Source organism: Neovison vison, chromosome X, assembly GCF_020171115.1.
Source record: "Neovison vison isolate M4711 chromosome X, ASM_NN_V1, whole genome shotgun sequence".
In the NCBI taxonomy this organism is placed as follows: domain Eukaryota; kingdom Metazoa; phylum Chordata; class Mammalia; order Carnivora; family Mustelidae; genus Neogale; species Neogale vison.
The window spans coordinates 20,383,696-20,409,864 of record NC_058105.1 but is presented as its reverse complement, the minus strand read 5'-3'; the positions used below and the strand labels follow the sequence as shown (position 1 = coordinate 20,409,864).

Sequence of the window (26,169 nt, the reverse complement as noted above, 5' to 3'; positions counted from 1 at the left end):
TGCTGGGTACCCCAAGATTTGATTTTTAAAAGTTCATTTGAAATAAAAAAAAAATGAGGTGATTTATGAAGCCCTCACTTCTGTTCTCAGGAAATCATCTGTAAAATGAGGTGTGTCTATAAGCCCATTTTAGGCAAAAAGAGTGAAGGAAGAGCAGATTTTCAGTTTGAGGGACGGGGCATGAAGGATTGAGAGACGGGAGTTGAGAGATGACAATCCCTCAAGGATTCAGTCTCCAGGTTTAGCCATGAAGCACCAGGTCTCTGAACCCTTCCTTGTTTCTTCGGCAGTAAGTGACCTTTCTGGCCCCTCGCAGGTCCAAGCCCGTTCTGAGCGGGACAACAGGAACTGTTCCAGGTAAAGCAGAGTCTGCTCCATGTGTTTCTGTGATCACTCATTTAACAGTGGATGGGGCCAGAGACACATTCAGGGAACTGAAAGCAGCTGAATGTGGAGCAGGGAATACGAGGCTGAGAAAAATCATGCACTTGGTAAGAACTCCAGTGTGCTTGCTCGCTGAGATGCACAACTTTCCTCCCCTCGCCCACCCGTTCCCTTTCAAAGAGAACAGAATTTAATTTAGAAGAATCAGGTTTTATTTAGTGATGTGAACATTAAGAATCTGCCTACATGGTTGAGATATTCACAAAGGACTTTACCATTCAAACTCATACATACAGAGGAAGTGTGCTGAATAAAAAATGCTCCTTTACTCATCCGAGCTGCTGTCAGGGATAGCAAAGTGCTTGCCTATTGCACTGGGGGGCTTCAGTCTTCATGAATGTTGAAGAGTTTGGCTACTTCATTGAGATCTTCATGTTGCTCACCGTCCTTAATGATCTGAGGGAGAGAGGAACAGTGGGTCACTGACTTGCTTTGTGTGCACCAGGCCAGCCTGCACAATGGGGAGGGGGCCTGGGCCAACCCCCACATCGCCCTGGGAGCTGTGGGAATAGCCCTCTGTTAACCCCAAATGAGTGTATGCCAACTCCCTGGCCACCCAGCCAAGTCCCAACTAAAAACGAAATGCTCCCGAGCCAAGGCTACACCTTTGTTCTGCTTAGGCACAGTCTGACCCAGGTGGACAATGCACAGCAGGGCACCCGATGACGTCCCGGGCGCGTTTTCTGGCCCACAGGTCCCATCTTCCTCAAGGAGCTCCGATGGGTACCCACCTTCCTTGCTATTGGCATTCGGTTGAAGATGTTCCACAGCACGATCCCTACCACCACTTTGTCCCTGAGGTAGAAGATGACACCTTTGCCGTAGTCCTCCCCTTGGGCAGGGGCCTGGGGGACTGCAGGACTGCTGGGAGGAACAGCGATTTCTGAGGCCTCGGACTCTGTCTCACTCTCGGAGCGGATACCAGTCCCTGTGGCCAATCCCCAGAGCAAACAAAATCAAAATGAGAGTCAGTTATGAACTTGGGAAATTCTAGAAGGCAAGTATCTTTTGACACCTGCTTCAAGCTGCTCCTAGAGGATTTGTTTTTATGCCCCCGTAGTAAGCACTTAGAAAGTAAAGCCTTCTCCAGCTCCTCTCCATCGGCAAAGCCGACAAAAGCTCTTCCTTGCCGGCTCCAGGGCACGGCGTCAGTCTGACCCAGAACTTGTCTCCCTTACCATTTCTTTTTTTTTTTTTTTAGGATTTTTATTTATTTATTTGACAGGCAGAGATCACAAGTAGGCAGAGAGGAAGGCAGAGATCACAAGTAGGCAGAGAGGCAGGGAGCCTGATGCGGGGCTCGATCCCAGGACCCTGGGATCATGACCTGAGCCGAAGGCAGAGGCTTAATGCACTGAGCCACCTAGGTGCCCCACCATTTCATTTTTTTTTAATAGTTGCATTTTAAAGATTTTATGTATTTATTTGACAGAGAGAAATCACAAGTAGATTAATGAGGCAGGCAGAGAGAGAAGCAGGCTCCCTGCTGAGCAGAGAGCCTGATGCGGGACTCGATCCCAGGACCCTGAGATCATGACCTGAGCTGAAGGCAGCGGCTTAACCCACTGAGCCACCCAGGCGCACCCCCCCCACCATTTCATTTTAAATGTATGCTGTGGATTATTTCCTGGTATCTGGATTTCTTCAAACTGCAGAAGACTTGCTCTTATCCTCTGAGGAACATTTGAGAGCTGCACGATTCAGTACAGTAGCCACTAGCCACAAACAGCAATTTCAATTAAAATTCATTAAAGTTAATGAAAATTTAATCAATTTTAACCAAAATTGAATCAAATGTAAAATTCAGTATTCATTTGCACGAGCCACATTTCAAGTGCTAAAAGGCCACATGCAGCTAGGGGCTAAGGTAGTGGACAGAGCAGAAAGGTCCACTGGACAGTGCTGCTAGAGGCCCTCTGGCCAAAGCAGGACAGCGCACTTCCACATGGAAAAACAAAGCGGAGGGGTTTCCTCCTGGGGAGGGGGCATGCTGTCCTCTGAGAACTGTCAGGCTGGCTCTGATCAATTCTGCCCAGGATACAGAGTAGTGCCCCAGAGTTTCTAAGTCCCCGGTTCCCTCTCCTGGATCCGCTTCTCTGGAGAGCGCCAGATGAAGGAGCGGGTGCATGTCATCCACCTGGATTACACAGGAAAAGGACCTACATGTCCTTATAATGTCTTGTTCTCTCCTTCAAGAGCAACCTGTTCTTGGGACGACTCTGACAAGAGGACATGGAGGCTAAGTAACTTCAGCTGGTGTCATGGAAGGAAGAGAGAACAGGTTTAAGAGTTAATGAAAGAGTCATGTGTGGGAGAGAAGTTCATTCCTTGAGAGATGCCTCCCGTCTGAAGAAAACCTGGCACTAAGACACGACAAATGGAATTACAGGCAGCTCAAGAATTACTCAGCCCAGTTTTTCACTGCCCAGGGTCTGTGGAGAATAACAGGTCCTACACTCAAGTTCTTGGGATTAGCAGGAGGCTAATAATAATAAGGATAATAAAAAATTAAAAAATAAAAATCGTAAAAGTTCCGGTTTTCTTCAGTGCACGGGGCTTCCCAGTCCCTCGAGGCAAACCAAACCAGTGTCGCTGAGAGAGCCACTGGCCGGAGGCTAGGATGAACACCCACCACATCGGAGTCTACGCTCGGACCAGGATACCTGATTTTGCCAGCTCTCAGACCACCAAAGAGTGAGGACTACGGATTGGGTTTATTTTAAAGCACAACATGAAGAAAGGCTTTCACTGACAGTGCCCTCTGGTCAATACAGAAACCCCTTGTTCAGGAGAATTTGGACCAGCGCTTCTCAACACTCTACCCAGAGAATTAGTTGGGCTTCCTTACCTGACTGCTCTGTGGCAGACTTTGGGTTGTCTTGTGCAGTTGCTTTTGCAAACACACCAACTGTGGGCAAACTACTGTCCACAAGACCAATAGCTTCGTAGCCAACGTCGGGACCCAAATCACTCCTAAGGAAGGAGAGAGAAGAGGGTGTTTTGTCAAGAGGCTGCAAAGAATGACACGGTGGTACATTTTTTAATTTTTTCTAAGACACCACACTTTGGTTCATGCCAACCAAAGAACTTGGTATGTGCAGCAAGGGAAATGCCAAACTGATCGGTCTGCTTGCCAGGGCATCTGGGGACAATGGTGAGAAAGCATTCCTATCCCAAAGCAGCTTTAATTTTCCTTAAAAAGCCATTATACTTATCACATACCATACGATGATCTACACTTTCTGAAATTTATCCATGCCTTTACCCCCTGGGGGGGTGAAGGGTTCTTCAAATTTACTATTCACTACTTTCTTTCAACTCAACCTAAAACTGCCTTTCTGATGCTTTAAAGGGTACTCCGTATTTACGGAACTCAGAATCTGAGATCTTTTACAGTTTCATCAATGGACAGTATTTCCTCTGAGCCTTCATTTTCAAGGTTTTATTTTAATCTTCTTGGAAACTTTTCCTATCATCATCACACAGTTTTTACTATGCCAGGAACTTCAAAGAGTATTTGTGGCACAGACACACGATGGTTTTGTAATCACGTGAGGCTACTACTCATGGTTTTGTTTCTGGTGCTCTACCTTTTGGCATCATTAAGTAAGTAAGTCAGTAAGTAAAATTTAAAGACAGTGGACATACCATGTTACACTCATTTCAGGTGTATAACTTAGTGATTTGATGGTTTACACACTGTGCAGTGCTCACCACAGGCATAAGCTACCGTCTGTCCCCTTATGATGCTACTTGAATATCGTGGACTAAATTCCTTATGCTCTGCTTTTTATTCCCATGTTGTCCTTTCTTGACCACAGAAGCTCACTGGACTGGTATCTTCAGGGAACGGTCTACAATGACTTCCTGGATGCTGGTCCGGAGACCTAACTGAAAATTATCTAGCTATGGACTCTTTTGTTCCTAACTGCATTATCTTATAGGTACTGACCCTGAAACCCAGCTGTTATGATTCTGCTGCCTGCTCACAAAACTGTGTGTGATTTTCCTGAAATGTATTCTCACCAGCTGAAAATTTTCCCCAATAGAAACTGCCTAGAGGCTTCTGAAACCCTGAAGTTTTTTATGTATCCCATCTTTCAAAGCAACGAGAGGAGAGTGTGCCAAGTAAGGTCAATGCCAGCACTCAGGAATGTCCCTTGCTAACTTTTTGCTATCCAGAGAACTGCCTATAGATGCCTGACTTTGACATGCTGGTCTTGAGTGGGCTGTCTAAAGTAATCTTTACACCCAACATGGGGCTCAAACTCATGACCCCGAGATCAAGAGTTGCATGTTCCACTGACTGAGCCAGCCGGCTGCCCATGGACTGTCTTTTCTGACAGTACGTTGGGCTCATTAGCACCAAAGAACAAATGACAACACAGCGCCAGCTCTAGCTAAGAGCACACATTTGTACCGCCGACCATAGCTCAAAACCCCAAGCTGATTTTACCAGAAGTGCTGATGATGCCTCCACTCATTCACCTGTAAGCTTAACTTACAGGTGGGGCCTTTTACCAGAAAGCTGCTTTGGTGTAGAAGGCAAGGAAACAGGATGGAAGTCTTCTCCCCTCTGTATGAGGCTAACTGGCCCATATGGAAACCAAACTGTAACTCTGGTTCCATTACTTCTGTGTTCTAACCAGTTCAGTCCATAAAGCACAGAACTATTACCAGAACATCGACTGATGCCAGTATGGCTTAGCAGCTCCAGTCATATTTTCTCCGGCCAATCTTCCACTCACAACAGCGTGATCATGGTGCTCTACCCGCCTCCTACCCAACTTTATATCGTAGAAGCATGCAGCATCTCCTGCCTTTGAAAACAAACACATTACATGAGCGCATGGTAAATAAAAACAAAAACAAAGACAGAACATACATTTCGAGGCTCAAAAAGAGCCCTTGTGCTGTTAACTAATTAGTGTTTTCTATTTATAGGCCAGAATCGCACCTACACTTACTAAAAAAAGTTGAGATTCCATTTTTAAAAAATTATTCTATGCTAACCCCCCAAAACAAAAACTATTCTGTGCTTCCACGAAGTGCACCTAAATTTTCTATGCTGCAGCACACACCTATTTCTTCTCTCATTCTGCCCTTAGCAGAGACCGATATTTAATAACCATGACTTGCAAAACATTCTTTCCTATGCACAGAAACCAGTTTGTAGGTGTGAGACCGCCTCTCACCTAGAAATCTTTTCCAAGATAAGATTTTCTTTTGGTCATTCAGTATCTATTCCTTCATTCACCAAATATTTATGGAAAACTTATTTCTGTACAAAGCATTATACTGTCTGGGTGGCTGAGACAAACCTGACCTCCACTTTGCCCACAAAGAGCATATAACCTAGTTGAGGAAGATGTGGCATCGTTCCTCACTGGAGTGCAATGCAGGGTACCACGTGACAGGTACAGATCAAGCAGAGAGAGCCTCTGGCTGGAGGTGAACAAGGCCAGCTTCCCGAAGGATGTGGCACGTGAGTGCTCTAACCCTTTGTGGCTATTCAGATTCCCCCAAGGCAAGCTAAAAAATCCAGCAGCATGTGAACAATGCTGAATAAACTATGAAATCCACTTGGTGGTCTATTATACAGTCTTTAGGATCTGAAGCAACATGGAAAATACCTTAGAATGGTATAAGTGAAAAAAAAAAGAATGGTAAGTAAAAAGGAAAAGAACACAAATGTTTACTGTAGTACACTCACCATGACCATCTATAACAAAGGGAAAAAAAACCTATTCAGAAGAAAATGAAGGGAGGGAAATATACCAAAATATTGGTGGCTGCTGTAGGTGAATCCCCCCCCTCTTTTTTTTCTTCCCCCTTTCTCATTCTTGTCTGTGTCTTCCATATTGAGTGCATATTGCTTTTTTAAAGATTTATTTATTTTAGAGAGGTGGGGAGGGGGCAGAGAGGGAGAGAGAGCCTCAAGCAGACTCCCCACAGAGCAGGGAGCCCCATGCGGGGCTCAATCTTACAACCCCGAGATCATGACCTGAGCCAAAATCAAGAGTTGGATGCCCAACGGACTAAGCCACCAAGGTGCATCTACATAGTGCCTTTTTTTTTTTTAAGATTTTGTCTATTTATTTGAGAGAGAGAAATACAGCAAGAGAGGGAACATAAGCAGGGGGAATGGGAGAGAGAGAGGCAGACTTCCCGATGTGGGAGCAGGGAGCCTGATGTGGGCCTTGATCCTAGGACCCTGGGATCACGACCTGAGCCGAAGACAGACAATGACCGAGCAACCCAGGTGCCCCTACATGTTGCTTTTATAACAAGTTTTTAAAAATCTAGTATACTCTAAGCACACATGGGTGGCTCAGTCTGTTAAGCATCTGATGCGTGATTTCAGCTCAGTTCATGATCTCAGGGTCCTAAGATTTATTTATTTTTAAAAAAATGTTTTCAATTTATTTATTTTCAGAAAAACAGTATTCATTATTTTTTCACCACACCCAGCACTCCATGCAATCCGTGCTCTCTATAATACCCACCACCTGGTACCCCAACCTCTCACCCCCCGCCACTTCAAACCCCTCAGATTGTTTTTCAGAGTCCATAGTCTCTCATGATTCACCTCCCCTTCCAATTTACCCCAACTCCCTTCTCCTAACACCCCTTGTCCTCCATGATATTTGTTATGACTGGAAGAGATTATGCTGAGTGAAATAAGTCAAGCAGAGAGAGTCAATTATCATATGGTTTCACTTATTTGTGGAGCATAACAAATATCAGGGTCCTAAGATTTAGCCCCAAGACAGGCTCTGCACTCAGCAGCAGGGACTCTGCTTAGGACTCTCTCTCTTTCTCCCTTTGCCCCTTCCCCTGCTCACGCTCTAAAATAAAATAAATCTTAAAAAAAAAAAACAGTATACTTTATCTTTAAAAAAAAAAAAGCTTTGAGGGGAAAAAAAAACCCTTCAAAGTTCCTATGTCCTTAGTTGCAGAGTACCTAATCAAACACAATACATTTGTAATGATCTAACAATGGGGAAATTACCTCATGGTTCCTACATACTATAGTCTTGTTTGTGTCATAACAGATTTTTTAAAACAGCTAAAAATAGTGCTCAAGGATAACAAAAACGGAGTTATTTCCCCCCTTAGAGAATTTTATAAAACTGCCTCATCCTCCATTCCCTGGGCTCACTTTCGGGCAAAGGGAACAGCAGATCCATCTGAAAGCTGGGCACATGCCCATCAGGGCAATGACGATGGCGGCTGCCAACCATAGAACGGGAAGAGCTCTATTTCTGTAGGCGCACACACTGTTCATTTCCTTTTCCACTAGCTTGTGGCATGAAGCCATACCTGATCTTGTAAATCAAGCAGTGAAGTTTTTGTTCTTCATCCTCAGCCTCCAAACATTCTGCCTCTATCTGGGCAAGGTGCTACTGAGCTTTTGCACACTGCCAGGCAGACTTGCTCACGGGCTGCGCACAAGGAGCCATTCCTGCTTGTGCTGGAGCACACTTACCACCCAGATGTTGGAGCGCGCTTGGAGCTCTGCATTTACCCGGAAGCCACCAAAATCTGAGTCTATCTCTAGTCCGCCTGTCTTGGCCAACTCAACGTTGGGTTCCAAGCCCACAGCTGCCACTATGTGGTCAGTTTCTACCTGAGCGGGGAAAAAGAAAGAATTCAGCCAATCACCACAGTTTCCATGTATGTCTATGGACATAGCAACTGCACATTATTTTACTAGGAACTGGAGCTTTACAAAAAAAAATCACCGATTAACTTCTATAACTCTGGGAAACAGATTTAAAGGTCTACTTTATAAAATTCTTCCAAACACAAATAGACCCCACATCGTCAGAACAGAAAGCTGCCACCCTTGAAAGGTCTCAAAAAATCTGTGATACAAATGGGAAGGGAAAGTGGTTCACAGATGTCTGCTCTGGCTCTCATCATTTTTATTTTAATGGAAGGAACAGTTCATTCAGAAAATTATGAGAGTGTTAATGGTGGCTGCCACGAAAACTACTGTTATCGAATGAAGGAGTAAAAATGAGGAAAGGGGAGGGGAGAGGGGAAGGTCTGGCAGCCTTCCCCTCCTTACCTTCCGGCCATCTTTCAACTTGATGAGTAACTTGCCACCGCTGACTCCAACTGATTGCACAATAGCATTGGGAAGCACCTTAACCCCCTCTGTGAAGGCAAACAAGACCTGAGGCTGAGCCTGAGGGCGTCCCACCTTCATGACAAGAAGGGAAGATGACTAAAGGCACCCCTCATCATAAAACCAGTAATCATCAGTACGTAGGCAGCCTTGGGGAACCACAAGAACGCACACCCACAGCTCATTTTCAGTACTTCCGGGAATTTTGTGCATCAAATTCAGAACACCTACAGGAACTTGGCTGAGTGGAGAATGGTGGAAATAGTTCACCTGCCAGGCGATATGGCGTATGTCAAGGGGGTTCCCAAAGAAGCCAACTTTGGATTAGGGCTCACTCAAAGGAAAGAGCAATAGCATATGGAAAGTCTCTCTACCTCGTCTGACTTTTTCCATGGTCCAGTTGCTGAGGTATTCAGGGAGGATCTTTCCCATATTTCCTTTCTCAGGGAAGAGTTGAATCACTTCTGTACCCAAAGCTCGAGCTGGGAAGAAGAAACAGAGTAGGTAGAGCAGGAGGCAGAAGCCAATCCTGCGAGGACAGGAAGAGAAGCGATGGAGTGGCAGGTAGCCAATCGTGACACACAGGGCAACGCTGTGACCTAGGCCAGAGCTCCTGTTCGTGGGGCACTGGGGCTCGAGGGCACTGACAAGGCAAATACAACAGGCACCAGAACTAAGTGCATTACATCCAGGCAGCAGCTCAGGCTCACGCCTGCGCCTCTGGCCTGTGAACAGGAAGCACCCTCCTGAGAAGATGGCCTGATTTCACATAGCCGAAAACCGACATTGAGGAAAATGGCTGCCATCAAACATTCAAACCAGATTGGTTGAACTGGGAACCATCATATGTCTGAAGAAAGTGTGACTTTTACAAGGAATAAAAATTCAAACATACATACAACTCTGTAGTCTACATTACCCTTATCATCCCAGTAACTTACTTTCCTTAATATTTTCTTTTTTTTTAAAAAAATGATTTTTTGAAAAGATTTATCAGAGAGCACCTGGGTGGCTCAGTTGGTTAAGCGTCTGCCTTTGGCTTGGGTCATGATCCTGGGGTCCTGGGATTGAGCCCCACATCAGGCTCCCTGCTCAGCAGAGAGTCTGCTTCTCCCTCTCCCTCTGTGTGTGCCTGGACTCTCTCTCAAATAAATGAAATCTTTAAAAAAGTAAAAATAAAAAAATAAAAGATTTATCAGATGCTTAAATGACTGAGCCACCCAGGCGCCCCTAAAGATAAAAATTTTATTTTTAAGTAATCTCTATACCCAATGTGGGCCTCGAACTCACAATCCCCAGAGCAAGAGTCACAAACTCTACCAACTGAGCCAACCAGTCACCCCTTTAATACTTTATTTCTGAGGAGTCCTGGCTTAGAGGCTAGAGGAAGGGAAAGAAAGCATTTCTGTTCAGTTGCTCAGATGATAGCTTTTTGGTCACTAAGGGACTCCTCACGAAAACTAAGCTCAGTGCTTAGCTTTTCACCACATATATCTTTTCTTTTTTTAAAAGCAAACTCTACCCCCATCATGGGGCCTGAACTCACATCCCCGAGATCAAGAGCTGCATGCTCTACCGACTAAGGCAGCCAGGCACCCCTTACCACATAAATCTTAATCAAACTCTTTCTACTGATCCTGGCAAATGCATCCCTGGAATTTGTTAGAGCCCCAGGAAGAACAGGATATAAAACCAGAGAAAGAAAAATCGACATCACCGCCCAGTACTCACCCTTTCTGCCAAGAGCGCAGGCCAGTTCGCTCCCAAGGAAGCCCCCACCGATTATCGTAATTGACTTGACTTCCCGGGAAATCTTCTCTAAGGTTCTGAAGTCTCCAATCTGCAGGATTATACCAGTTTAGTCCACTGATTTCCCAAAGGGACATAGGATAATAACAAGAAATATTTTCTGCTAGATCTTTGACATGTAATTTGCACATAAAATCTCCTTGTATGAAGTGGCTCAATTACAGCCTCTGTTACTGATGTAAATTTCTCTCTCTGCTGGAATATTCCTTCTAGCATCAGTGGTTCTCGATCAGGGGCAGTTTTGCCCCCTCTCCCTCAGGGGACATCTGGCAATTTCTGGAGACATTTCGGGTTGCCACAGCTGGGGGCAAGGACGTGCTCCTTGCAGGTAACAGGCAGAGGCAGGGATACTGCTAAATGCCCTATTTGCACAGGCCAGCCCCTCACAAGGAACAATCATCTAGCCCAAAATGTCAATGGCGCCAAAGGCTGATAAACTGCATTCGATCAAGAATTGAAAGGATGGGGCGCCTGGGTGGCTCAGTGGGTTGAGCCGATGCCTTCGGCTCAGGTCATGATCTCAGGGTCCTGGGATCGGGTCCCGCATTGGGCTCTCTGCTTGGCGGGGAGCCTGCTTCCCTCTCTCTCTCTCTCTCTCTGCCTGCTTCTCTGTCTATTTGTGATCTCTGTCAAATAAACAAATAAAATCTTTAAAAAAAAAGAACTGAAAGGATGATACCAGTATTCTCAAATACCCCAAGAGTGCCTGGAAAATTTCCGCAGGGGTCAAGAGTAAAGCACAGCCTTAAGAAACAAAGCTCCCCCTTCCTTTTTCACTTAGGTACTCAAGAGTTTTCTCCTCAAAGGCTCTGCAGTAGCATTTGCAATGCAAAATGCCAAGAGGCTATAAGGAGTTCCAATGACTCAAAAGCATCAGGAAAAAAAATACAGAAGGGCAATCGGAAGGAACTACAGCAAGCAATCAAAAACACTAGATGTATTTTTTGCCTAGGAGCTGAAAACCCTCCAGTGAGGTATTTAAGGTGCAGAGAGAGGAAGTGACTTGCTCAAGGCCAGAGACCAAGTCTCCCATAAATAGAACTCCCATCTCCCAATTCCTGGGTGCTAACTTGGGGACCACGTGATTATGCTACCTCTTCAAAAACCAAAACAATGAAAGCACTAAACAGACAATTACCTTTCTGAAAAGCGTGGTTCTACTCTTCACCTCTGCTCCAGCTCTGTCAATGGCAGACAAACTTCTTGGAGTGCCTCCTAGAAATAGGAGGAAAACCCTTTTAGCCCAACAAGTGGGAAGCTAGTCCAAAGAACCCCCCCATGAAGGGGGCCTGTGGCCCCCTCAGCACCCACAGGGCCCAGATGTTTTGTGTCTCTTCACCTGGCTTCTCAGCAGGCTTCTGTCAATTTCCCTGGAGAAGCCATTACTGAGGCTCTCTACAAAGGGCCCGCCCTCCCCAGAGATGGCCACAAGGCTCTGTTTTTTGCTTCCCTAAATCCTTCTAGGGGCATCACCAGAAAGCAAGCTATGTTCCTTTAAGGGACTGCTTCATTCTCCTTTCTTTCTTGATTTCTTGATTGGAACTGGAAAAGAAGCCATGAGGCTGTATCCCTTCCAGGGCGCAGGGCAGAGTGCAGAGGGCAAGGGCTAAGCGGGGAGAGAAAAAGGCCATCTTCTTCAATACCCATCCGTGCCCTTACCCAAAGGGGCAGCAAGGATACTCCAGAAAGGTTGCTGATCAGAGGCCTGTCATTAGCTAGGCTTTGCACCAAGAGAAGACACCCACTTCTTTTTCTTAAGGTTAAGTAATGCCTTCGATACTAAAACTCAAATGAACTATACCAGGGAAGAAATCCACCTCGAGAAATATTCACCTGTTGCAATCAGGCACTTTTCATAGGTTATCTGAGAGCCGTCGTTAAGTTTCACCATGTTGCCTCTCACGTCAAGCTGTACTACCTGGGACACACACAGACAGATGAGTTAGCTTTAAACGTCTTTTTATCGAGACATAATTCACTACACACTTACCACGTTAAAGTGTACGAATCAGCGGTTTTCAGTATATTCGAAAGGTTGTGCAAGCATCACCACTATAGTTACAGATAATTTCCATTACCCCACAACGGAACCCTGTACCTTCAGTCATCAGCCCAGTGAGAAGAATTCGTTCTTGACCTAGGGCGATCCTTAAGAAACCATTCCTAAGTAACCACTGGCACCACAGTCTCTGGTACCCAGTCTCTCCAAGTGGTCATAGCTTCTTAGGCAGCCAACATTAAAACAAATCCCTGCAGTCCCCAGAGTCCCTGTCCGATTTGTGGAAATGGAGAACAGAGACAGATTTTTCTGCTTGCTTTTTCTGGAAACCTTACTTTTTTGTTAACAACACTCCCGCATCTTCCAACATTTTTACAGGATATTTAGTCTACCTTCTACCCTTCGCTAGAACTCAGCTCTCCTGCCAAGGACAGCTCACATGTAGAGACTGCTCATTCACCCACACTCCTCCCCTAGCGCACCCAGGGGCAGGGGTGCCGACTACTGCGGCTCCCGGGTTCGTGCGCCCTCACACCCCTCTGAGAAGCCCCCACCGACATGCTACCAGTCACCGCTATGCAGCCGCCTCCCGGTCACTCCTGTCACTGAAGACGTTGGAAGCTGGCTCCTCCTCTTCCTCCGAGCCCCATCCGGGATCCCATCCCTTGAAGCTCTACTTCTACCTTGAATTTCCCATTTTGGGGGTCACGGTTTTCCATTCTTCCAGCTTTTTGTCCCAGTCCCGCTGTCACCCAGACTTGCTTTTGATTTTCTCTGCTTACCCAGTGGGCTGTTCGATTCCAACCAATCTGGGCCCATGCTAGATCACCCAAACTGTTCTCCTGCTACCGCCTCTAATTTCCTCGCACCCTCGTCTTTCTTATGGTGAAGAGCTTGAGATCTGGAGTTAGAGAGACTTGAGATCCGGTCTCTGCTCTCTTCTCTCCCAGCGGCCAGACCATTAGTTCAAGACATACTTTTTAAAAACCGACCATGTCAGGGACTGTGCTAAGTGCTGGGGACATGACGGTGAGAAAACCAGATACCTTCCCTGTCTCCAGAGTCTAGTAGCCAAGGTAGACCATTTAACATACACAATCAAGAGGGAGAAATGCTCTGATAAGGGCAGTACGGGTAGCTCTACAAGCACGTGACAGGGCCCTCCACTGAGCTTTCTGGAGGCAATGACATGAACTGACTGTATGGGTGAGTAGCTGCTTTAGCCTTTGGCTTGTCCTTGGGTAAGCTATCTCTTCAACCCAACCCCACTAACTCAGCCATCACACTGTTCACTCTCAGATAACCAACCGCCTGGTACCCTAGTTTATTGCAAGAACAAGTGAAGCCATTAGATGTGATCTTCCTCGGCTTCCCACCTCCCAAGCCCTGGAAGAAAAACTTTACTTCCTTCCTTCCAGCTTCCGGGATGAGGTGTCCTTTCTGTGCTGTTTCTGTGCCTGAACCCCATTCCCTTCTTTTCTGGCCCAGAGCCATCTCCTAAGGCAAATTCATGATCTATCATCCATTGGAAAGGGGCCATAAATAATTTGAACAATAATGTATTCTCCCACAATTTATTCCCACCATCACATATACTCACTTACCTCCTTTCAGCATATAAAACACCCCCGCTTCCTTCCCAACATATAGAACTTAAAAGTCTTCATCTATCCTAACAACAGGCTTAAAGTCCAAGGTCTTCAGGATGATCTCTGCATTGGTTTGGGGTGTGGATTCTCCTGATACAGAGATTTATGGACTAAAATGGTAAGTTATATCACTTAGACACTCAATTTATAATGTTGGGAAGGTAACATTCAACAAATATTCCCACTAAAAGCGGGAAGAATGGGGCGCCTGGGTGGTTCAATGGGTTAAAGCCTCTGCCTTCAGCTCAGGTCATGATCCCAGAGTCCTGGGATCAAGCCCCACATCGGGCTCTCTGCTCAGCAGGGAGCCTGCATACCCCTTTCTCTCTGCCTACTTTTGATCTCTCTCTGTCAAATATCTCTCATCCCCCGCTTCTCTGCTGACATCTGAGGACTTTGCCTTTGGTCTGTCCTGTCCTGAGCCCCACTTCTTTTTTTTTTTTTTTAAGATTTTATTTATTTATTGGACAGACAGAGATCACAAGTAGGCAGAGAGGCAGGCAGAGAGAGAGGAGGAAGCAGGCTCCCCACTGAGCAGAGAGCCCGATGCAGGGCTAGATCCCAGGACCCTGAGATCACGACCCGAGCGGAAGGCAGAGGCCCAACCCACTGAGCCACCCAGGTGCCCCCTGAGTCCCACTTCTGACTCTACATCCTCCTCGAGCTCCTACCAATTGGTGTCTCCCTTTTCTCATTTAAACTTTCTGAAGGAGTCCTTTATCCTCTTTTCTGACTTCACGATGACATCTGAGTCACCAAGTCTATATGGCTCATTGTACAGTTTTTTTTTCCTGCCACACCCGTTTGCTACAAGAAGGAGGATGTGATCATTCTTGAAACTCTCTCCAACCTCGCTCAGCCCCTGTCCTGGGCTTTCTCTTCAACTTCTTTCCTAGTTCCTCTGTGGTCTAGTCTTCAGCCTCCCTCCTAAAAGTTGGGGTCCGCAGGGTTCTATCCTTGTCCCACTCCCCTCTGACTGCAAAGTTCTCCACAGATGGCCTCACCCACTCTCACGGTTTTAACTCCTACACATTCCCGGATCTCTGAGCCCAGATCCCTCCTCTAAACATCACAGTCAACTATCCAACTCACAGGCCAACTCCACAAATATATTCCATTTCACACTTAACAGTCCAAAACGAAGTTTTCTTTCCCCCTTAAATGAGGTCTTCCTCTTGTAACATCTCTCTCAGCTGGGGCTATGCCACCCCCTACTACACAAGCCGGAAGTCCGAAAGGCATCGTTGCCTCCTCCCTCCCGCTCATGCTCCACCTTCAATCTAGCACCAAGCCCCATCGAGGCCGCCTTCTAAGCATGTCTCTGGTCGGTCTCCCGCTCTCTGTCACCTATCAGGAAACTATACAATGGTGTTATTAAGAGCCTGGGCTCTGGAGTCAGAATTCTGGAGTCAAGACAGATTTGGGCTCAAATTCTGTCTCCCCCACATATTAGCTATATAATCATAGGCAAGTTAGTTGACCATTTCTTTAAAGTAAGCTCCAGGCCCAGCATGGACCCCGGTGTGGGGCCTGAACTCACAACCCTGAGATCACAACCTGGGCTGAGATCAAGCGTCCAACACTAAACTGACTGAACCACCCAGGTGCCCCACAGCTTATCTCTTTTTAATCTCAATTTCTCTATAAAATGACAACAATAATAGTACCTACCTGATAAGATTATTATGAGAAAATGAGATAATATCTGTAAAGCTAATATCTGTAAAGAAAATATCTGTAAATATCTGAGATAATTATCTGTAAAGATAATATCTGTAAATTTTAAAATTATGTTTACTGCTACTGCTACTTCCTCAGCGCCACCACCGCCGCCGCCACCACTACTACTGCCCTAATTTGGGCTCTATCACCTCTCGCCTAGATTATTACAATGTCTTCAAAATGGTCTACCTCTAGTCTGGTCCATCCTCCTCAGAGCCAAAAGGATTACTTAAAATTCAGTCTGTTTTATAACCGTGTTTAAAATGCAAGAGACCCTCAGTGCCCATGAGGTCAAGGTCAAGTTCTTCTATACAAGAGAGCTCGCCACAGTCAGGCCCCAGCATAACTGCTCAGTTTCATCTTTTGCCCTTCTTTAGCTTATACTTTCTGCTCTGTCAGTAGCTAGCTGCTTGTTTCTCTGCACAAAAGGTGCTTTTTCATACCCCCATATCTTTGCTTATGCTGTTTTCTACTTGAATTTGCTTTACTTACCACTGGTGAATTCTTCGTCATTCCATACAATTTTCCATCCTGTAAGACCTCATCCTCCAGGAAGCCTTCCCTGAAATCACCTCTATACCGGGTTTGTTTCCCAGTAATTCCCACAATACACTGTGCCTATCTTTTTTACTCCATATCTATGTGTTATGATTATCTGTTCGTTTTTGCTTAAATACTGTTAGGCCCTAAAGGGCAGGGCCTGTGTGTTATTTACACACAGAGCATACTTAATACCTAATGTCTCATTACCAGCTTATCCATAAACCTATATTCACCTCATCTGCCTATGTCTCCTTATAGAAGAAGCAGGCTTATGCCTAGCAAAGGTCAATTCCTCTACTTGCGCTCTGGATCCCATCTACTCTGGACTTTGCTCCTTCTGATAACCCTTCCCTCTCCACTGGAACGCCGCCATTAGTTTACAAATACACACTAGCACCTCCCATTAACAAAAATGAAACATACCACAGCAAAACAAAACCCACCTTGGACCCCACAAATGCCCTCCAGTAACTGCCCCCATTACTCGGGCATTCACTTCTGTAGAGTCTAACGATATTTCCCGTGCTGACATAATGCCTCAATTATTTTACTACCCTGAATAATATAACGCTGCCAATCTCTTGTCATCAATAATCCCAAAGAAATGTTAGTGTGGAAAACAGGAAGACAAAGGAAGGGCAGAGGAGCAAATCTGGAGAAGGAACAGGTTCAGGGTCAATGACCCCAGTGGTCTGACTTCCCTGGGAAAGTTTAGTTGACATGCTACTCCAGGCTTTGAGATTAGTGCTTCCCCCAGGACGAAGTAATAAGCAGTGAAGACAGGCGAGAGCAAATCTAAAATGACTCGATCCTTCTTTAATGAACTACAGTGGCAGGACAGACATAAATGCCAGTGGGAATACAAGTCTCCATTCTTGTGGCTCACATGGAGTTGGACAAGGGAAACGGCTTACTAGCTCACCTTCTTCCCAGTGAGGACGGCCACACCACCATTCTCAATATGAGGCAGGTCCTGAGCAGAGACATAGAAAGAAGGTGGCTGGAAATATATGCTGTACAGAGAAGAAGGAGAAAATACCATAAACACCTGGAACTGCCATCAACTTCTCCCATAGCGTTAGTAAAGTTGTTTCAATCATGAAAACTTTTAGAAACATTTTGCAGAGTAAGTTTCCAAGCCCACTAAATCTTGGTCATGACTTATTTACACAGAGATATTTTAGACTAGTGGTTCTCACCTGGGGGCAATTTGGCAATGTCTAGAGATACTTCTGACTGTAACAGCTTAGCGGGGAGGGAGTCTTCTGGTATCTAGTGGGTAGAGGCCAAGGATGCTGTTAAACATCCTACAATGCACAGAACAGCCCCCATACCAAAAATTATCCAGCCCTAAATGCCGATAGCACCAAGGTTGAGAAACTCTGCTCTGGATTTAGGTTCAAAATTAGAACAAGAAAGGGCGCCTGGGTGGCTCAGCTGGTTGAGTGTCTGACTACTGATTTTGGCTCAGGTCATGATCTCCGAGTCATGAGATCAAGCCTTGTGTCAGGCTCTGTGCTCAGCACAGAGTCTGCTTGAGATTCTCTCTCTCCCCCTGCCCCTCTGTCCACTGCACACTCTCTTTTTCTTAAATAAATCTGAAAGAAAATAACAAACCCCCACCCCAAATTAGAACAAGAACACCATCCAGGGAGCTGGTATTCACACATCCACCTAAATGGGTTGTTCAGAATGGTGCTGGTCAAAGGACAGCTAGGTCTAGCTCCTGAGAGGGCTTTGCCTCAAAGAGCACACATTAGCTGTGAGATACCAATTAAGGGATGGCTAACGTAATTGACAGTACGCATCCTGCTTGAGAATAGAACATGATAATGGGGATGAGGAAGGGGGGTAGATCTGTAAAACTCAATCTAGTAACAAAGAGATCACTAGTAAGAAAAAAACTGGAACCCAAAAACCTGGTACTGGAATCAAGAGATCCATGGAGTTCTATAGAGGGAGAAGGTTTCTGGACCCATCTTTCCAAGTCTTTCAGGCAAACATTTTAATAAAGAGGCTCTTCCCAACGGTGTTCCCACTCTACTACCACAATTCTGCATGCTTGCTAGGGTGTCAAGGAAAATGCCAGAGAACAGTGTCTTGTCTTTTGCTTTTACTGGAGACGCCTCAGCAAGTGTAACGTAAGGAAGTGACAACACAGCCAAACTGATCTTCATGGCAGAAGTCTAGCAGGAAGGTCCTGGAAATAGGCGCATTAATCCTGCAGAGGCCAACCTTATAGCTGCACTTGTTGGCGGATCGGGTAACAGGATCCAGGACGCCTGCCACGGGAGCCTGCTGCCTCTACGCTGTGCCGAGCGTGCACCACAGCGGACTCCAGTATGCAGCCGAGGCAGCTCTCCTATGCGCCACACGTGGTCTGTGCAGACTCCTGACCAATGCCCTGTGCTTTATTCAAGTTGCCGGTCAGGCCCATTTTACAGAAGTGAACGCACCTTCTCTCTTTTCCATTCCACTGTCTGAATCGCAGCGTCTTTGTGACATTCGGATCATCTGAAAACCATAGTTCTTTTGAAAGAGGAGGTCGCATGTATGGCAGCTCAGGATCTTCAGACACAATCAGGACCTTTGGACAGAAAATAATGATACTCATCACAGCCGAGTCATTTAAGAGGCGGATGTCAAAGTGCTGCCCCTGGCTAAGTGCTAGCAGACTCCCCTCCGTGCCAAGCAGAAGAGTGTGTGCCTTACCCTGGCCCCAGGATCCCGGGCCCGGATGGATCTGGCTGCAGCAAAAGCAGCGGTGCCTCCCCCGATAAGCAGGAATGGGACGTGACTTGGTACCCTGACTTGAGGAACTGGTTCTCCTTCTGGAGCTGTAAGCAACACACCAGACAGGATGAATTTTCTGAAAATCTCAGATGACTCCTTGCCACTATTTAGTTTATTTATTTATTTAGTCATCTCTACACCCCGCATGGGGCTTCAACTCCTGACCCCAAGATCAAGAGTCACAGGCTCCTCCAACTGAGCCAGTCAGCCAGGCGCCTCTCCTTGCCACTGTTAAGAAAAAAAAATCACCTTGCACTTGTTTCAATCTTACACACAGAGGTAGCAAACACTGTACCTACATTAATCTTGACAAACTTCACAGCAGCCTGATAGGACAAGAAAAGCAAGTATCTTTTTCATTTTGTAAGTGAAAAATACCCCCCAAAAAGGCGAGTGATTTGGCCAACATCATTCATCCATTATGTCTGTAAGAACTAGAACCTAGCTTAAATGTATTAAATGTATTTCTAAAATACATTGGAAAGCATGTATCAGAAAGTTTCTCCTCTTCCCATTAACTTCCTAATGACCAATAGGAAAATATCAACTTCAGTTTCACCTTTTGTTAGCAGTAAAGTTGGGGAAACCCAGTAGGTCAATTGGGGATTATTATACAATGTTTAAGAAAAAGGACGTGTTTTGAAGAAAGCAACATACATAAATCACCTGCGCAGAGTTGTGGGGCTTATTAAGGGATTAAAACATTCCTCTCTGAAAAGTCAAGCCAGTTATGGGGATAGAAGTGACGGCTAGTGCTATATTGTTAGGAAAACAAATATATCTTTAACAACTTGAAAACTCCAAAGACTCTAAAGGGGAAAAAAACAGACCAAAAGAATTTTCTCATTGCAAAAAAAAGGGCCTTTATGTCTTTTCCAATAACTTTCCTTACCAATCTTGTCTTCTGAGTTTAAAACTTGCCTTTTAAGAGTCTAATATATATATATATATTTAAAAAAAACAACCAATCACAATCATCATTAGGGACTATTCTCAAACTCAAATTCCAGTCAAATACCTTAACAAATTGCTCCCAGGTCTGGGGTAATTCCACAGTTTCTGGAAACTTACAATCTCACAGTGTCGTCATGTCTGTAAGACATCTGTAAAGCACAGCACCCAAACTGTTTTTAACTTGCCCTTCATACACTGAGTCTCAAATAGTACTCACCGGGTGATGTGGCCCTTTTCTGTTTCTCTTCTGGTGTCAGCCCTAACCCTGACATTCTTTCATCGTATCTTTTTTGATCATCTTTTACAGTCCTGTAGGCCTGCAGATCCAAACATGGAGAAAATGTCATCATAAATCTAGCTTATACCATAAGTAATATCATTATCTTTTAATTAAATGAGAAGCTTTTGTCTACATGAAGTAAGTTCTATGTTAAAATTATTTTCTCAAGAAAAAAATAGTGGGTATGTACACACTTGGTCTAGAAAGAACATAGGCATGCAGAAGAAAAGGCTCCAGCTTCAAATTTCCTTAGGAGCTATGTAAAGAATTTTCCTTATATTTAAGTCTGAAGGTACAGCTAAAGAAAAAAAGAAAATCAACAAAGGTACATTCATGAATACCTGAATGACTTTCCTCCCCTCTTAAACAGTCTTTACCATCTTTTTTTTTAATCCTGTTTTTAAGAAAATTATTTTATACTAGAAGGATAAAGGGATAAACTTTATTATTTTTAAAGGTTTTATTTATTTATTTTTAAGCAAAAGAGAGAGAGAGAGAGGGAGAGAGAGATAGCATGAGCAGGGTTGGGGGGAGTGACAGAGGGGGAGGGAGAAGCAGACTCCCTGCTGAGCAGGGAGCCCAACGTGGGGCTCAGTTCCAGAGCCCCGAGATCATGACCTGCACTGAAGTCAAAGATTTGACCGACTGAGCCATCCAGGAGCTCCAGGGTTAAATTTTGTAAAAGGGGTTTTGGACTATGGTGGATACTAGCTGTGAAACCAAGTTGTACAGTTCTGGGACATTATATGTTCTTGGTAGACGTCCCAAGTTTTGCTGGCTACTCTGCTTATGTCCTGAAACATGACGCTCGTTTCCTAGTCTGACAGAGTAACTCATCTTTCCCTTAATGGTCTATCCTGCTTTTGACACTTAGATATTTGCCAAGAGTCAAACACCTTGCTTAATCACCTATTTCAAATCTGTGTCTTCCCTAGCTGTTCAACTTGAAGAAGGGTCTATTAGCATTAGGACTATTTTTATTTAACATACAGTGTTTGAGTTTATTGGAGATTTTAAAAAGAGCAGGCAAGAATGACTTGTTTTAATTACTTCTGCTCTTTTGTACCCCAAAGGCTCAACAAGATGAAAATTTAAGTAACTGATGTTAACTGAAATCACAGGTCTTTAACTAATTGGAGGAGAAAGTAAGGACATCAGAAGTGTCACAAAACATGTCTGAAGAATATTTTTTTAAAGATTTCATTTATTATTTATTTGACAGAGAGGGAGCAAACACAAGCAGGGGGAGAGGCAGAGGGAGAGGGAGAAGCAGGCTCCCCACGGAGCAGGAACCCTGACGTGGGGCTCAATCCCAGGACCCTGGGACCAAGACCTGAGCCAGAGGCAGACGTTTACCTGACTGAGCCACCCAGGCACCCCTGAAGAATATTTCTATGAGCGCTTTACAGAGAAGCACATTAAGCAGTGGGCTGTAATGAGAAAACTGGACCCCAAGACATGGACTTAACAGTTTTCAGCCTGGAAATAGCTAACATATGGTATGAATGGGTTAGAAAATTAAGTACAGTATATTGAAAGTGAATGGCTATTCAGTGAATTTACCACTAAATTCATCACATTAATAAACTGAATTCAACTGACATCAATTTTAGGAAAAAAGTTTTTACCTTGCCATCAGATACTATACACGATTCCAGTATTTACCCACACCTTAAAAAAAACTTCTTTTAAGAAAGGGAATTTTACCTAAAAAGATGGCTTAAGCTAGTCAACATGAGTGAACAGAGAAATAAACTGGGGTCATGTTCAGATGGAGAGAAATATAAAAAAATCTAGATCCCTCGATTTATCTAGAGATAATCTAGATCTCTATCTCTAGAGAGAGATTTTCCCGCAAGTGTTACTGTATTCCAAGTCTGCACAGATTTCGAAATTAGTGATATGAATACATGTCGGATTAAGAAAAACTACAAATCTGTGAAAAATATCACTGGAGACAACTTTTCTAAACAGAGTAATATGGTGGTGTTTATTTGCCTTGAAGAAATCTGAAAGGAAAAAAAGTCACTTAATGAGGCAATATGATTTTACCAGTTGAACAACCAGTTGAACAAGTTGGGCAAAGGGCCCCAATACTAAATCTCATTAAATAGTCTAAAGGTCTCAGTGGGTTAAAGCCTCTGACTTTGGCTCAGGTCATGATCCCAGCATCGGCATCCTGGGATCGAGCCCCGCATTGGGCTCTCTGCTCAGCAGGGAGCCTGCTTCCCCCTCTCTCTGCCTGCCTCTATGCCTACTTGTGATCTCTGTCTGTCAAATAAATAAATAAAATCTTAAAAAAATAGTCTAAAGGCCACTTAGGCTCTGCTCACTGACAAATAATAGGACTGAGATCAGATCTGTCTACAATCCTAAAGAAAGTCACAAGCAAGATGAGGAGGAATGCCCATATCCACACCAATCAGGAGCTCCTACTTGCAGCCTAAGCCAAAGAAGTGCTGTTCAGATCAGTGCTTTTCAAATTGAGGTTGCAGCCCATTAGGGATTGTACAATCAATTAAGTAAGGCTATAATCAGCATTAAAAAACACGAATGAGATGCGCCTGGGTGGCTCAGTGGGTTGGGGCCTCTGCCTTCAGCTCAGGTCATGACCTCAGGGTCCTGAGATGGAGCCCCACATCGGGCTCTCTGCTCAGCAGGGAGCCTGCTTCCTCCTCCTCTCTCTGCCTGCCTCTCTGCCTACTTGTGATCTGTCAAATAAATAAATAAAATCTTTTAAAAAGAACACAAATAAAACTATCAAAGTATATCACACCTACTATGTTATTTTTGAATTTTGAGTTTTATGTATTTATAGTTATTTAACAGGTTGCCAGATAAAACATAATTTTCTGTGAACTATGGTGAAAAACATAAAAGCCACTCGTTTAAAGTACAGACAGCGGGGGCGTATGGGTGGCTCAGTTGGTTAAGGGTCTGCCTTTGGCTCAGGTCATGATCCCGAGTCCTGTGTCCCACTCCCTGCTCAGTGGGGAGTCTGCTTCTCCCTCTCCCCTCCCCCCCACTTGCATTATCTCTCCCTCTCTCTCTCAAATAAGTAAATAAAAATCTAGGGGCACCTGGGTGGCTCAGTTACTTAAATGTCTGCCTTTGGCTCAGGTCATGATCCCAGGGTTCTGGGATGGAGTCCCACACTGGGATCCCTCCTCAGTGGGGAGTCTGCTTGTCCCTCTCCCTCTGCTTCTTCCCCCGCTTGTGCTCTCACTCACTCTCTTTCAAATAAACAAATAAAGTCTTAAAAAAAAGTCTTAAAAAAAAAAAGTACAGCCCCGGAGGAAACATTTCAGAAAAATTTCCCTTGTTCCTTAGTTCTGCTCTTGTAGTTTTGGAGGGTTGGGGGTGGTGGTGGTGGTAAAGAGCTCCCAACTTAGGAGTCGCTAAAGAAGTATTTGTACTCAAATTAGGACCACCTCCTCATGTGAGAGAGAAAGGTTATGAAGGAACACCACTGTGGACTGAATGTCTGTGTCCCCCTCCAATTCACAGGTCGAAGTCCTAAGTCCCAATGTGATGGTATCTGCAGATGGGGCATTAGGGAGGTGATAAAAGTTAAATAAGTAGAGGGATTAATCCAATAGGGCTGGTGCCCTAATAAGAATATAAGACTCCAAGGGCGCCTGGGTGGCTCAGTGGGTTAAGCCTCTGCCTTCGGCTCAGGTCATGATCTCAGGGTCCTGGGATCGAACCCGCATTGGGCTCTCTGCTCAGCAGGGAGCCTGCTTCCCCCAACTCTTCACCTGCCTCTCTGCCTACTTGTGATCTCTCTCTGTCAAACAAATTTAAAAAAATTAAAAAAAAAAAAAAGAATAAGAGGCTCCAGAGCTCATGCTCACCCTCTTTCTCTCTTTCGTGTGTGAGGAAATAGGAGAAGGTGGTCAAGCCAGGGAGAGAGCTCCTACCAGAACCTGACCATGCTGGCAGCCTGATCTTGGACTTCCAAGTGTCCAGAGTGTGAGAAAATACATTTCTGTTGTTTAAGCCACCCAATCTGTGCTATTTTGTTATGGCAGTCAGAGCAGGCTAACAAACACTAAATAGCTTAGAGCCACATCTCATCAAATCTGAACTCCACAGTTTTAATGGTTCTTGGGAGACTACGACCAATTTCAGAGGATTAAAAACCTAAGCTACCTCAGACCACATTTGAAACGACTTAAAACCCAATATAAAACTTTACAGAATAGTTCAGTAACAGCTGTAGGTAGACAAAAGCTTATCATTTAACCTGAAACCACTATAATCTAGTAGCTTTACTATTACCAGTGTTGGATAAACACAGAGGGCAAGGAGGCATTTAAGTGAATGACTTGAGAGGAACTTGTGCTTCGTAGATATTTCCAAGGCAGAAGAAAGCAACAGTGACTTGTGGCCCTGTCTTGTGGCCTGGCATCAAGAGATTTGCCTGGCCAGCTCTGTGAAGGCCATCCAACTCTGGTACAGCAACATAAACCAGAGGTTTAATAGGTTTCAGCTGTTACAAACGTATCAGATGCAAACACTTTACATCTATTTTTGAATGGATGAGGTGGAACTGATGGCAAAAGTTGAGAGCTAGGAAATGGAAGCGGTAAGGCTCGGAGGGTAGTATCTAAATTATGAATGAGAGGCATTTACCAAAGCAATCTACACGAATGTGTTAGCTTGTACCACTTCAGCCACTAGTTTGACCAAATTAGAGATTACAAAAGGGACACTGCCAAATGAATTTACTTTGAAACAGAGGCTGGGGGTGGGTGGGGAGAATATTGCATTCTGTGGCTTTTTGGACCTCCTCAGAAGCATTCAATAAAATGCCTTTTCACAATAAAAGGTTTGATTGTTTCTGACAAAACACAAAAATGACATTTTACCTAAAAGGATCCAAAATGGATGGTATTCAGGTTACTTTTATTTGCTTATTTGACATTTACCCTTTGAGGCTATCTTGTTAGGTATGCAGCACTAAAGCACAATATAATTTAGCATCTTAAAAAGACTTATGAACTCGGTAAAAGTTTCAAAGGAAGGGTTAATGATGAGGATTTAAAAATAATCATTAAATGTATGGCTTTACATATAGCTGTTAGGACTTCCAACAGTTTGAAAGATGAGGTTTGAGGGCTTCCTAGTGACTGACAATGTCCCTTTAATAAATACTTAGAAAGCACATGCTGTGAATATTTCGTTGTATTCTAATGGATCAAGTTTTCATTAGTGCCATGGTCTCACCCACCCTACCCCGAAATATATTTTAGTGTAAGCATCTTACATAATAAACTCCTGCCCCAGTGACTGTTGCTCCTACAATTAAGAAGTATACTAGGCTGCTGCCATCTTTCACAGAAGCACCTGTAGACGCTAGTGATCTAGAAGGGGATCCTAGATGATGACACTGCACAACTGTAGGTAAAGATAAGGCCAAGAAAGAAACAAAAGGAAATAGAAAAAGCACTAAGTATTAATGAAGAAACATTCAACACAAAGGCAGGGAAGCATTTTTGGTTACCCTGTGCTACAAAAGAAAAAAGTGCTGCTCCAGGACTGCAGGAGGATGTGTACTTCCCCAGAGTCTGTTAGTGGCCAGAGCTCACCTGCTTACTCTGGGCTGATTCACAACTGGCAAAAACTGTCTCTTTGTGCATTTGGGAGTCAGGTGAGGGAATGACAATCTACGTAACTTCAAGTCGTTTTCACCTCCCTGTTTTATAACCTAGTGGCCAAGGAACGAGATAATTTCACCGTCTTACCAATGTGGAAAGAACTAAAATTATAATGGTGTCCAACCACTTGCTCTTGGGGAGTGAAACAAACAGCTTCTTTCAATCAAGGGTGTTATTAGCTG

The 26,169-nt window shown here is 44.5% G+C and overlaps 1 protein-coding gene across 1 annotated transcript in view; it reads right to left on the bottom strand.

Moving 5' to 3' along the window:
* Positions 1–573: 573 nt before the first annotated feature.
* The window catches only part of AIFM1 (apoptosis inducing factor mitochondria associated 1), a 33,147-nt gene continuing 7,551 nt past the window's right edge, over positions 574–26,169 (bottom strand). Inside the window, exons 3-16 of the mRNA XM_044234679.1 lie at positions 20,265–20,364; positions 19,013–19,137; positions 18,757–18,887; positions 17,223–17,313; positions 12,221–12,305; positions 11,526–11,602; positions 10,310–10,418; positions 8,953–9,060; positions 8,519–8,607; positions 7,934–8,074; positions 5,122–5,264; positions 3,293–3,417; positions 1,176–1,372; positions 574–840 (exon numbers count right to left, since the gene is read on the bottom strand). Coding sequence (XP_044090614.1) covers positions 769–840; positions 1,176–1,372; positions 3,293–3,417; positions 5,122–5,264; positions 7,934–8,074; positions 8,519–8,607; positions 8,953–9,060; positions 10,310–10,418; positions 11,526–11,602; positions 12,221–12,305; positions 17,223–17,313; positions 18,757–18,887; positions 19,013–19,137; positions 20,265–20,364 — 1,593 coding nt within the window. The 3' untranslated portion in view covers positions 574–768. The remainder of the gene's footprint in view (positions 841–1,175; positions 1,373–3,292; positions 3,418–5,121; positions 5,265–7,933; positions 8,075–8,518; positions 8,608–8,952; positions 9,061–10,309; positions 10,419–11,525; positions 11,603–12,220; positions 12,306–17,222; positions 17,314–18,756; positions 18,888–19,012; positions 19,138–20,264; positions 20,365–26,169) is intronic.